The sequence below is a fragment of the Equus caballus genome, chromosome X (genome assembly GCF_041296265.1).
Source record: "Equus caballus isolate H_3958 breed thoroughbred chromosome X, TB-T2T, whole genome shotgun sequence".
NCBI lineage: Eukaryota > Metazoa > Chordata > Mammalia > Perissodactyla > Equidae > Equus > Equus caballus.
Window position 1 is genome coordinate 25,785,333 of NC_091715.1, and position 13,026 is coordinate 25,798,358.

Genomic DNA, 13,026 nt, shown 5'->3' on the forward strand with positions numbered 1-13,026 from the left:
AACTCTAGAAACCCTGGTATTATTTTTAGTGAATTCATAAAAGCTCACATGAACATGGTCAAATTCTACTGCTTCTCTCTCAAAAACAATGCAGCTATGATCACCTGGGAAATTTACTGATCAATTAGATTGGTTTACGAAATTTTAAAACATTAGAATATATTATGCAAGAATAAATTTTCACCCCCAGGTTATTGAGTAAAAATTAACAAGACATCTGGAAAGAGAAGTCTAGTTTAATTTTCTTCTATATGAGAAAGGCAGGCACATATTAGGAGGAAGAAAATAAATGATTGATTGATTCATTCATTGTAATATGTATACGATTGAAACCACCATCGCACTTTTTTCTCTTGTGGCAATTACCGCTGCCTTTTATGTTTCCCTCACAGAAGATACACTCTAAAATTGGAGCCGATATTCTTATTTTTAATCCTTAAGAGCAGATAACATGATATCTTTCACTACAAATGTTTAATAAGTAACAGATGAATGAAAACTTAGTCTTATACCAAAAGCTCCTAAAACGTAGTCATTATATTCCTAATGAATCTGCATGACATTGTAACTCAGGGGCCTCCAAAGTAGGTATTTGAGAGAGGAAAGAAAGTATGAGGAGTATTTATTTTTACTGCAGACTATTAAAAATATCTACTTTGTATGTATGTTAATAATATGTATACACATATATGTATCACTTTAACGTAAGTAATCATATACAAAAAAGTGTGGATAAATGTACAAAAACACTGTAATAGTGATGTGTGATCATTGTTTTATCTCATTCTCAATTATTCGCTAACATACACCGGAAATCAAATTTAAATCCAAATTTTTACTCCACTATCTCTTTCCAACGTCATTTCCTAATAGTCCCCTAACTGCCTTTAATGCACTTTGTAACATGGTTTTTAAAGACAATTTGTTGAACTAAGGAATGAATAAACAAGGAACTATAATCTAACCTTAACATTACCTAACATTATCTGAACATTAAGGATAATAATAAGAAGAACTTACATTATAACACATTGTAACTTCAATTATAGACTTCAAGGACCCCAAATTATGGTGAAATAAAAAGTCCAAAAAAGCAGGTGATAACATTTAGGGTATAATAATATTACATAGCTTTCCAAAAATACTGAGCCATTGAGTTAGAGAAGATCTCAGATTTTAGGTATTTTATGCAAATAATAAAAGCCTGTTCATATAAAGGAACTCCTATCTAGACCCAAGCAAGCAAACTTGTAAATAGAATTCACTATTGAAAAACAATAAGAAACATAAACTTGCTTACCAGAATCCCACTGGTATTTCATTGAAAACACAGTATACTTTCTTTTATTAGAAATCATGTAAATATCATGGTTCAGTTTTACTTGATAAGGTTTTGACAGAAAATTTTACAGCGAGTAGAAGTGAAATGTAGTAAGATATGCATTTCCATTCATAGACTTTGAAATATGTGATTTGGTAAAGCTTATATTTATCTTTAAGCAAAGAAAGTGTATGGTATCATTTTGCATAAAAAGGTTATTATGAGACTTTGAAAATGGGTTTTTTTTGTGTTTGCAGCTCTATGACCTTTGTATTTAAGGGGAATTTATTTTGTCATGACTGGAAAGTATAATATAAGTCATATTAACGACATTGACATAACTTTACATCCTTCAGTGAAGATAATAGAGAATTTGGCTCTCATTAGGTAAGAAAATTGTATGCATGTGGAGCAGTGATCCACAGAGTTATGAACTTTCTACAGAAGACATGTCCATTTATCAGAAGATAATTGCGGTTCAAAATTTGCAAATATCTTCAGCGAGATACATTATGACATTACTCTTTGTAGAATTCAACACATATATGGATCTATGGAAAGACAGCACACTCTGGTGTGGTGTTTCTTAAGGTTGTGCAGAAATGAACAGATGAGATGAGAGCTGCATGGCTGATGAAAAACAGAATAATCAATCTCTTCACCCTAAGATGACTATCATCTAACTTGCGAAATCTATTGGATACCCATGAAAATGGACTGGGCTTAGTTTGTGTTGTTACAGTTCTGGTGGACAAATGACATGTTTAAGAAGGGGGCGGTCACAGAAAACAAAAAAGAAATAAGAAACATTATCTATTCCCCAAAGTCTGGATCTACATTAGAACAATTACATTCACTAAGTGACCCTAGGCCTTTGACTTTGTTGTCTGTAACTTTTCTCATTTGTTGAATAGGGGAAATCATTTGTAATACCCACTTTTCTGCTATGCTCATGGCAATAGAATAATACCAAGAAGCATTGTTTTGTTTTTAGTTTAAACGATCGATGTCATTTTCCCCCCACATTGTGCCACCAATTCTAGGCCCATGCTAGACAAGTTCTTTTGTCATCAGATTGTGGCTGAATTTATTCAACAAAAGTTATAATCAGAATGATTCTGGAGCCATTCAATTGCTCTTTGTGTAGATATAGCCACAGTTTAAAAAATAATCATAGAATTTATTAAAGACTTTGACCTTAACAATAAAAAAAATAAACACATCCAAGTAATTATTGCCCATTTAAATATACACTGTCCCCACTAAAACTGCTTATTCAATCTTTGGATAATGAAATCACCCAAGTGGCAGTGTAACCTGTAGTTAAAAATGAATCTTGAACAATGCTATTATCATCTTGTCCAGATTGGCCAATTTGTCTCAACCCCAACCTGAAGAGGTCTTATTAAAGGATAAAACTCCTTTGCCGACTCAATTCTTTATTCAAATGCCTGTGGGTCAGATTTAGTGGTGAATTACCCTGAACACCTGGCCAAAATGGCTTGAAAAAAAGACTGTAATTTATTTAGCACAGGCAATCGGACACCAGTAGTATAAAAATAATGATATCATATGGCTGCCTAAGTCCTGTCTGCTGATAGCGACACAGTTCTCCACAAACCTCTCCCCAAATTTGCCAGCGTCCTATCTTCCCAACCTCGCTCTCTCCCTCCCACCCTCCATCCCTTTTTGCATTTCTTCTTTCCTCCTTCTCTCTTTTTTCCTCAGGAATTTTTCTTCCCTCCTCTTCCCTTCTTCTTTTCCTCCCTCCTTCCATTTTCTCTTTCCCTCACCCCTCCTCTCTCTCCTCTGTCTTTCCCACCTTCCTTTCTCTAAGGGTCATATTCAATCATCACTTTCAGGGAAAAACTCTAGATGTATTTTCCCCCTCATTCGATAAGATTATGTCAGTGAAAGAAAACTGTGACTAATTGTCAAAACAAATTTTTTTCAGAGCAATTTAACTTAAACACGTGATGGAATGAGAAAAGCAATTTTTATCAGATTTCTCTGACACTAAACTATAAATTACCAATCATCCTCTGCTATTAAGCCACTATTTTAGAAAGTAAACTCGGAGCTTCATCATAAACTTAGAGTCTTACTTTATTTTTCAATTTTTTTATTTTGGAATTTTACTTTTAAAGGCTTAATTTTCATATTTCACATCTCTATTTCTCTACAATTTAATGGTATATTTTTTACTCTCTAAAATGAAGCAGCCGAGTTGCTTCATTTTTTAAATGGCTACATGTTACAGTCTTTTAGAAAATTCTAGTTGGAATTTTAACTTCCATTTTTTGCTTAACGTAATTCACTTAGTAAAAATTATTTTCATGTCAAAATGGTAGCAGTCCCTTATTTTCTAAAATAAGAATTAAATTAAATAATTTATTGAAACAATATCAAATATGTGATTTTGAATTCAAGGCCTAGAACTATGGAAAGCTAATTTATTGAAATGCTGTGTCCTTACTCCCTTTCTGGAAATAATATTTCAATCATTGCATGTCTAACATTTGCTCTGAACTTCATAAATTCAAAACCAAGTTCTTCTAGACTCATAACATGTTTTGCTACATCTTCTCACCTACCTTCTGATGCCTCACAGCTACAATTCCCAAACTCCAATTTCTGTTGAAAACGAAGCTTGTTTATCATCACATTTCATTCACATTATCCTTCAAGCAATCTACATTTATTGAGAACCAATTCGTGTTTGTGTTAGCATCAAACAAACTTATATTTACGGTACTGGCACATAAATGGCCTTTATTTCAGTTCTCCATGTTGCGAAGTTGAAATAGATAAATATACTGCTTAGATCATGATAATCACTTTCTGCAAATCTCCTTCATTTGCTCTGTCCTCCATCCTATTCTACATATTCTTGCTTGAGTTTGGTGGACATTTATCATTTATTGGCTGCTCAGCATCCTTTCCGTCTTCAATTTTTACAGACTCCAATTTCTTCCCGGGGAATTACCTCTCCCTCATTGTGAGGGGCTTTGGAAGAAGGTTTTAAATCAAAATTTTCTGCTCTCTTCTAGCTAAGAGATAGGCGTGTGGCCCAAGCAAGTTTGGCTGGATTTCCTCTCCCAGGACTTTCAATTTTGAACAGTTACACAGTATGGAGAAAAAAGAGGGTCACAAAGAGACACCAGTAGTTCCTGCTAACTAGATGCCCAGGCATGCTCAGATCCCTTTTCTTTTCCTAAACCTTTTCCATTGTCTTCAGGCTAATTCCAGTATGTTTACTTTCCGCTTGATTTAATCAGGGGATATTTTCTGTTGCTTGCATCCAGAGAACCCTAAATGATATACAACTAACTACATTTGTTTAAAATCCTTCAAGGGTTGCCACTGCCTGAAGGACACAATCAAAACTCCTTAGTCTGGCAAGGACTCATTTTTTAGCCCTACTCTCTCTGTTCAATCTCATCAATTTCTTTCTTAACCCCTTAATTTCAGCCATATGGAATCAGAGTTTCTATACTATACTATGTTGTGTTCCACATCAGTAAAAAGTACAGTCTGTTCCCTCGGCTGGGATCGCCTTTCTCATTTTATCTATCTAGTTAATTTCAACTTGTTCTTTAAGTTTTATCTTCTTCAAGAACTTTTTCCTGATATCTGATCTGTTCCCTGGCTTAGTTAGATGTCCTCTCTCTGAAGTAAGTCCCTAGAGCATCATGCAAGCATACCCAGGGCAGTAGAAAACCATCGTAGTTAAGGGTGAGGATTCTGGAACCAGACTGCTTGGGTTCAAATCCCATTGCTGTCTCTTTACTACTTGACCTTGGGCAGGTTATTTAACCTCGCTGTGCTTTACTATCAATCTCAAGTGTTGTTGTGAGGATTAAGTGATACATGTGACATACTTAGATCAGTGACTGTATATCATTAGTGCTAAATAAGTGCTAGGTAGCATCCTGAAATTTATTTCTATCATAGTGCTATTATTTTTTTCTTCTTCTTCTTTAATCTGTACATTCCTATCTTGCCCAACTCTGTATTTCCGAAGCACTTAGATTAGCTCAATAAAAATTTGTTAAAAGAATATGTAAATAAACAGGCATTGATAGTGTTTTACAGTTTATAAAGGCTTTTTGGAATATTACCTCATTCCTCACACCTCAAACATTAAAGTTATGATTGTTTTATTTGAAACTTTACATAGAAGAAATATTTATTTCTTGATATTATAATAAATACTTCCCCAAACTTACCTCTCTTTCTTGTCCCCCTCCACACACACACATTTGTCTAATGTTAATTTAGGGTCATTTAGTGACTGAAGCTATAAAATGCAAAAACTAACAATGTCTTTATAAATTATTTTTTTAATATGAGAGGAGGAAGCAAGAAAAGCATCCCACTATTTAGCAAGAGAAGGGAGATTAGAGGTATATATACATGACATTTACAAATCCTGGCTTTTTGTGCCTCAGACATGGCACTTAAACATCCTCCCAAATTAATTTTGGACCTATATGTAAACACTATCACTTTGAAGAGACATCAACTTAATAGTCCTTTCTGAAACTCTGAAGACTACTGAGCAGGTCAACGCCTTCCTCAAAGGCTGGGCTCACAAACCCCTCACAAGAGAGGATGGACTTTCTCTCCCACTCTAATAGGTAGTGGCTTTTACAGGAGGCTGTAATGTTAACGGCAGAATGGGGTGCAGATGTGGAAACAAACTCTTATTTTCACGTATTTCATCATCATTATATGACATACAGTTTGCACAATACAAATGCCACGAGTAGGCAGATTAACATAGTTTGCAGGAGAACCTAATATTAATTACTAACCTCAGGTAAATACTTGCAGTAAGCAAGGCTAGGTGGGAAGCATTTTTCATATACTACCTAATTTAATCCTCATGACAACCTATAAGATAGATAGTATCATCATCCACATTGTACAGATAGATAAACTCAGCTTCAGGGAGGTTGAATAACTTACCCAAGGTCACACAGCCATAGTAAAGGAGCCAAGCTTTGAAAACAGACAATCTAACTCCGAAGCCCTTGCTTTAAACATTATGACATACTGTCCCTTCCGGTTAGTAATAGTCCTGGAAGTATTGGCATACCTCAATATGACATTGTGAAAGAATGTACCTCTTGTTTCTGTATGTATCGGCACATTGCAATTGCGAAACGCTTAGCATAGTGTCTGACATAGACTATACATACAAACATACATATATCACCAAACGGCAGCCACGTTTACACTTAATACTGGCAGGCAGTATACATAGAAAGTAAGAACACAGGCTTAGGAACCAAACAGACTTGGATTTGAATCTTTGCTCTGCTACTTGTAAGGAATGTGACATCTACGAGCCGCAATTGCTTTTTCTGAAAAACGTGGCTACTAATACTCGTTATGAAGCAGTAGTAAAACAAATTATATATATTTCTATAACATTTACATATCTTTATATACACACATATCTATCACGATAGAGTGAACGTGAATTCTGTGTACCCTGTACCCAGAAGAGAAAACCAAGATCCAGAAAATGATTTGACCACACTCATGTCATTTGCAAATGACAAAGAAAAACCACTGAATTCAGGTCTTCTGAGTGTAAGATCAAGGTACTTTAAATGCAGGTTATTTACTATCAAATTATTTTTACTCCTACTCAATTGCTGAATTTCATTTTACAAAGAAATCTGTCTGCCTTACTCCTTGTTTTTTGCCAAAAGTAGTTCTGTGACACCCAAATACCTTTAGTACAATTTATTACTTTTTTAGAAAAGACTTGAAAATCATTTACAAGTGAAATAACTACAGTGTATAAAGCTTTCAAAACTACTTTTCGTATTCATTCAGAAATGTAAAAGATGTATAGTATATTTGTTCTAGCTAGGTAAACCGCATTTATATCAATGTATTTTTATGCTTCTAGTTGATGTCATAATTTTGCAGAATGGATTCCAATGAGGCTCAGAAATGCAGTCTTCGTATTAAAAACATGTTTATTTGAGTATGGCATTACATAAATGCCAATAGTCAGATCTAAGACATTTTAAAATATATCATGTTTTGCTGCGTTTCTCTTTTTTACTTATAGCTAACTTTCTATTATGCTTAGCATTGGAGGAGAATTGGCACAGACAGCTCAGAAGAGTGAATAACCAATTCCTGGATTACCATACTTGTTCTGTAATACATTATGGCTGCAGAGTGCCCAAACAAACAGTTTAAATGTAAACAGCTCAACTGAGCTACTTATTTGATATTAAATAGATTTTTAAAATACCAGTTGTTCAGTGAATTTAATTAAGCCAACTATGCTTGTAAGGTTTATGCTTTTCTCCTTGTGTTATTCCTTTTCAATTTATGGCTGTTTTAGATAATTGCATTAATTTGTTTCCTTGATCATACTTAGGCTGAATAGAGTAGAAAGAATAGTGTGTTTGCAGACAGAGAAAAGCTGCCTAAAACCTGGTGGGAAATGGTGTAGGAGAGTGAACTGACTTGTGGAAAATCTTCACTTTAAAGAAAAACCTCTGCCAGCTTTTATCTTTTCTCCCCATACCTTCTGCTTGATGATCATCTCATTGATGTCTTCAAGATCACCCACCATCACCCTCTGTGACTTAATCACTTGATCAAGCAGAGACAGCCAGTCGGTGAGCTCTGTCCAAGCCCGGTTGAAATCTGCCAGAGCAGGTACCTCCAACAGCAAGGAAGATGGCATTTCTAGTTTGGAGATGGCAGTTTCCTTGGTAACCACAGGTTGTGTCACCAGAGTAACAGTCTGACTAGGAGCTACAATTTTTTTTTTGCAAAAAGGAAAGAAGAAAAAAAGAAAAATTAGAAACACAAGCTAAGAAGCAATTTCAGTAACAATAAAACAATGTTAACTGAAGGGCAACAATTTCAGCCAAATATTATTTAAGACATTATATGCTTTTTCCTAACAATGTGGATACTTTATATAGTACTCCATGGCAGGAAACTTCAAACTCTTCATTAATACACATTTAAAAATCTCTCAAAACGATTTTGCTTATTCTCATGGCTGGGCAATTAATTTAATTTAAATAATCCTTCTCAATAACAATTATATAGATTGTAGAACTGGTAAAGAAAAAAAGTGTTCAGGCTTTGCCAGGTGAATAAGTTTTACCTACTTTTTTCATTAAAGGGAAAAAAAGCAAAAGTAAAGATTGGATAAGATCTTATTTCTGACTTAAATTACTTTGGAAGGGGACCCTAGGGAAATCAAAGCCAATGAAATGTTCTTGTCTTGGCTCTGCATTTCATACTGGGGGGCGTTTATTATACATTTTTTTTCTTTTCTTTCAGACCGGTAATAAAGTAGCTAGCAGTGAAGAAAACACAAGCTACATTATTTTTGGAAAATCAGAGCTCGTAAAGTTTTTCTACTTGGACATGAAACAACGTTTCAAGGTCATTAGGAGATATTAAATTAGTGTGGATAGTGTTGAACACTGTAGTGTAAGATAGCACATGGTAATGGTTAAGATCTGAAGTTCCTGAGTAAAAATACCTGGGAGAGAATCCTCTCTGCCTTAGGAACTCTGTGACCTTGGTTAAGTTACTTAACCTCCCTAAGCTCCAGGTTTTCTCCTCAGTAAAGGAGGGATCAGAATAGGGTACATGTCGTAGGGGCAGTTGGGTAGATTCAATGACTAATACAAGACACATACCTAGAACAATGCCAGAAAAATAACAACAACGCTAGCACAGTTCCTGGCACTGGTAGGTAATAATGTTAGGTGTTCCTATTTCTATAAATACCTGATAAATGAGAAACACAGTGGTGAACAAATATGGTGAGAAGTTGGAGATAAGGGGTAGAAATATTTGGGGAAAACTCAGTCAAAGTTCTGCATGTGGCCCAATGTTTACCAGAGGGGGCTGAACTTGCTGGTGTGAATTAATACTAAATACCAACAAACAGTGGGGTTGTCAAAGGTGAGTGATGGAGGATAAGGAATGTCTCATTTAGTTTATAGGCAATGGCCTCTGGAGCCTAACATATCCAGGAGACCAGTAGCAAAGAAATGGTGCACTCTAAATTCAGGAGATAAGCTTTGCGGAAAAGCTGCAAAAGACAACAATGGGAAGCTGAGAGGCATGGACGACAAGGGGACTGTTCTAGCAACAGGAGAAAAACATGTCATGTTGGCATTCCACTCTGAGGTGGCCATAAGTTACGTTTCATGGTTGTATTACTTTCCGCCCTTTTAAGGTTGTCTTTTTGTTAGAGAAGATGAGGAAAGGAATGGAGGAATGTTTCTGGTCTCTCAAGCTTCTCAGGGACAACAAGAGGTTCCCACAGCTGGAAGAAATAATCTTGAACAAGGCAGAAAGAAGAAAAAAAAGTGAGGTGTCAGAATAAAAGAACTAATGCCAAGAATTAATGGCTGAAAGACAATAATACTGAGGAGATAAAGAAGAAATTGTTCCCTGAAGCTATCTCACTCCTCTGAGGCTCTTTCTAGAAAGAATGAAACATAATCTGAAGCAGAAATAGCATCTTGTCATCCAACCGTCTAGTAGGAAGACGCATGGGAGCCAACAAGATCTAGAAATCTTAAAAGGGATTCTGAGAGAGGAGCTGGGTCCCTGGAGAGGATGCATAGTGAGGATTAAAACAGAGCTAAATTAAAATATCACTGAAGGAGCTAACTGTAGAAAGCCTAGCTGACTAGAAAATATGGACAAATTCTTCTTAAAATAGATACACGATAGATACTGACGCAACATAAACAGTAGTTTGGGAGGATGTCGAGGTTCTGGGAAGTGTCAGACCACGCTTTTTTTTTTTTAACTTGACTTACTGAAAATTTGACCCTCAAAAGGGAGCAAGAATGAGATTTTTTTGTCTAAACTTACTTCTGACCAAGAAAGAAGGGCCTAATGAAGTGGAAATGATCACGCCATCTTCAATTTCAATACATGGAAGGGAGAACGCAGAGAATTATTAGACTTCAACTGTTTTCTGGAAAGCACATTTGAAAAAAGAAAGTCTATTGAAAAGAAAGGCTACCGCCAGAAACTGAAAAACAGAGAATGATTCAAGATGATCAAACAGGACAAATGACATTGGGATGATATTATCACAAAATTCTCCAGGGAGGAAAAAGGAAGAAGTATCACCAAGTACAAGGTCAGCTGAGACAGGTTCAGAGGAAGGTGAGGGGTCGAGCAATATGGCCGTCTCTGCACCAGTCACGGGCAGACGATGCTGCTCAGGGACCACTCAGGCGGTTCATTGCTGGTCTCCTCTCCCCAGCACTCAACATCTGAAAACATCACCGTACCAGTGGGAAGGGAGGGGAAACTGTGTCCCGCTTTCTCACTGCTCTATCCCCTGCACCTCGCGCAGGTCCTGGAATATAATAGGTGCTCAACTGAGATCCTATGAACAAATGAATGAAACTACAAAAAAAGAAGTCTATGCACAGTGAGCTTTTCAGTAAACTTAGAGGCCTTCGACCCATGTTCAGTGGTAAAAGATAACAAAAACCTCTAAGGATGGTTTCTCCAAGACTGGAACACAGAACATGCTGAAGCTTTTGCTGTTTAGGTCATTTTAGCTATTTTCAGAACAAGAAAATAATGGAGGAAGGGCCATTGCTTGGGGCAGACAATAGAAGGTAAAATACTAAAGAGAGAGAATAGAATCAATCATTTCTTTTGTTCTCCACTTTTCTAACGAAGAGGAAAAAGCAGAAAAGAACACTGGATCAAGAAGCAGGGGGTAAGACAGACTATCTGGGACCAGACTGTTGGATTTAAATCCTCGCTCTGCCATTTCTTAGCTGTGTAACCCTAGGCAGGTTACTTAACCTCTCTGACTCTCCATTTACTCCTCTGTAAAATGATGATTCTGATAGGACTTCTCTCACAGACAGTTGGCCTTACCATTTCCTAGATATACAACCGTGGACATTTTGAGGTAAGACATACCATGCCTGCTAAACTAAACTCTTCTGAGCTGCAGAGTATCCACCTGCACAATGGGAAAATGGTACCGATCTCATGGAATTGTTCTAGTATTTTATGAACTGATATACGTTGTCACCTTCTAGTATTGTTTTAACAGTAGGTACATTGTGTGTGTGGCGGGTTTTTTTCTTCTCCTTTTCCTTTTGCTGCTCAATGTTGATTGGCTACTCACTTTTTACACTCACATGGCATTCTGGGCTCTGGGCGCTTTGAACCAGACTTCACACTCCAGCCTCGTCTCCCTCCGTTCTTCCCACGCTGCCCCACACTTCAGTCTCTGCTCGGCATTCTCCAATTAGCACAGGCCATTTCACATTTGTGTGCCCTTCCATATGCTCTATCTACTTCTTGAAAACTCTTCTCTTCCTTCCCCAGACAAAAATCTCATTTCCTCGTTAAATTCCAACTCTAGATTTCTGTGTTTTTGGAGGACCAGGATAAGTTTGTAACTAAAAGGTCTCCATGAGGCATAGAAATACACCCTTCTTTTGGATTCTAAACACTTTAAAGTCTTTAATATTTTATTACTTAAATCTAATCATCACTAGGAAGAGCAAAATCTGGCAGCATTATTAAGTTCAGGGATTTTTTTTTGTATGTGGCTAGATGGTAACTGATAGTAACTGAGAGCTGGGCTCTAAACTCAGAAACTTCGAGAATTCTGAGGGAATTCTTATTCCGAGAGACTCAAGTGCTACAACATAAAGTAAAAAGAGGCTAATTTTATTAGGGCCAATTCTATCTAGAACGCTATTTAAAATATTTCATTTTTCCTAAAAAGACTTGCCTCCAGATCCACACGTATTTTTTTCTCATTTTTTAAATTAAGCAAGATGTTTTAAAGGAGAAATTTTGAGGTCCTGAGAACTTTTACCTTATTTTATTATGTATATCGTATTGACTCATACTGCATTTTCAGATACCTTTACTTTTACCTAAAAAAAAATGAGGTTCTTTCTTTTCCACTGTCATGTTACTAGAAACATAAGCAAATCACCTCACTAGGTAAAGTGTGGGCTGGTCAGCTCTCTAAGGGGCAGTTCGAGTGGTTTTGCCCAGAAGGAGCAACTGAATCTCAACTCTCCTTAGAGGCAGGGGTATTTAGTCATTCCAGGGGAGTTTTGCGTTAACTCCATAATTTAAAATACGGAAAGAGGATTTGTTGAGTGTTCTCTCAACCCATCATCCTGATCAGGCAAGGAGTTAGGATACATAAACGACTACACAGACTCTTAGACACAAAGTTCTGGGAGGGGTTTCCAGGTTCCCCTCCCCGAGGAGTAGCTTCCCCTCTAGCCAGTGGGGATCCTTTACTCTGTGCCCCATTTAATGCCCCCACAGTCTGATCTGCTAGCCTGGATGTCCACCCTGCCTTGGGCCACTGTCTAGGGTCACAAGGAGGTGGGCCTGGGAATGGATGCTTCAGATCTCAGCCTCTCTAACCCCCGCAGAGATCAAGCTTATTCTTCACAAATCCACTGGAGAAAGTATCTCCTCCAGCATGGGGTCACAACGGAAAATAGTCCTTATGGTGTCAGACTATTGACCAGCCCTCCAGCAACAGAGGCTGGTGTCTTTCCTGATTAATCAGTTCATGCCAGAACCACATGTATTATAATGTATATAATTAAGCCAAATAGATAGATACACACAGCATATATATGTGTGTCTGTATATATATATATGGATGGATAAATGTA

General features: G+C 36.8%; 1 protein-coding gene across 11 annotated transcripts in view; it reads right to left on the reverse strand.

The window, feature by feature from the left end:
• The window catches only part of DMD (dystrophin), a 2,262,230-nt gene that overhangs the window by 590,599 nt on the left and 1,658,605 nt on the right, over nucleotides 1-13,026 (reverse strand). For all 11 annotated transcript variants that reach the window (XM_023633802.2, XM_070257261.1, XM_070257256.1 and 8 more), the window contains one exon: nucleotides 7,881-8,113. In XM_023633802.2, the coding sequence (XP_023489570.2) occupies nucleotides 7,881-8,113 (233 nt within the window). The remainder of the gene's footprint in view (nucleotides 1-7,880; nucleotides 8,114-13,026) is intronic.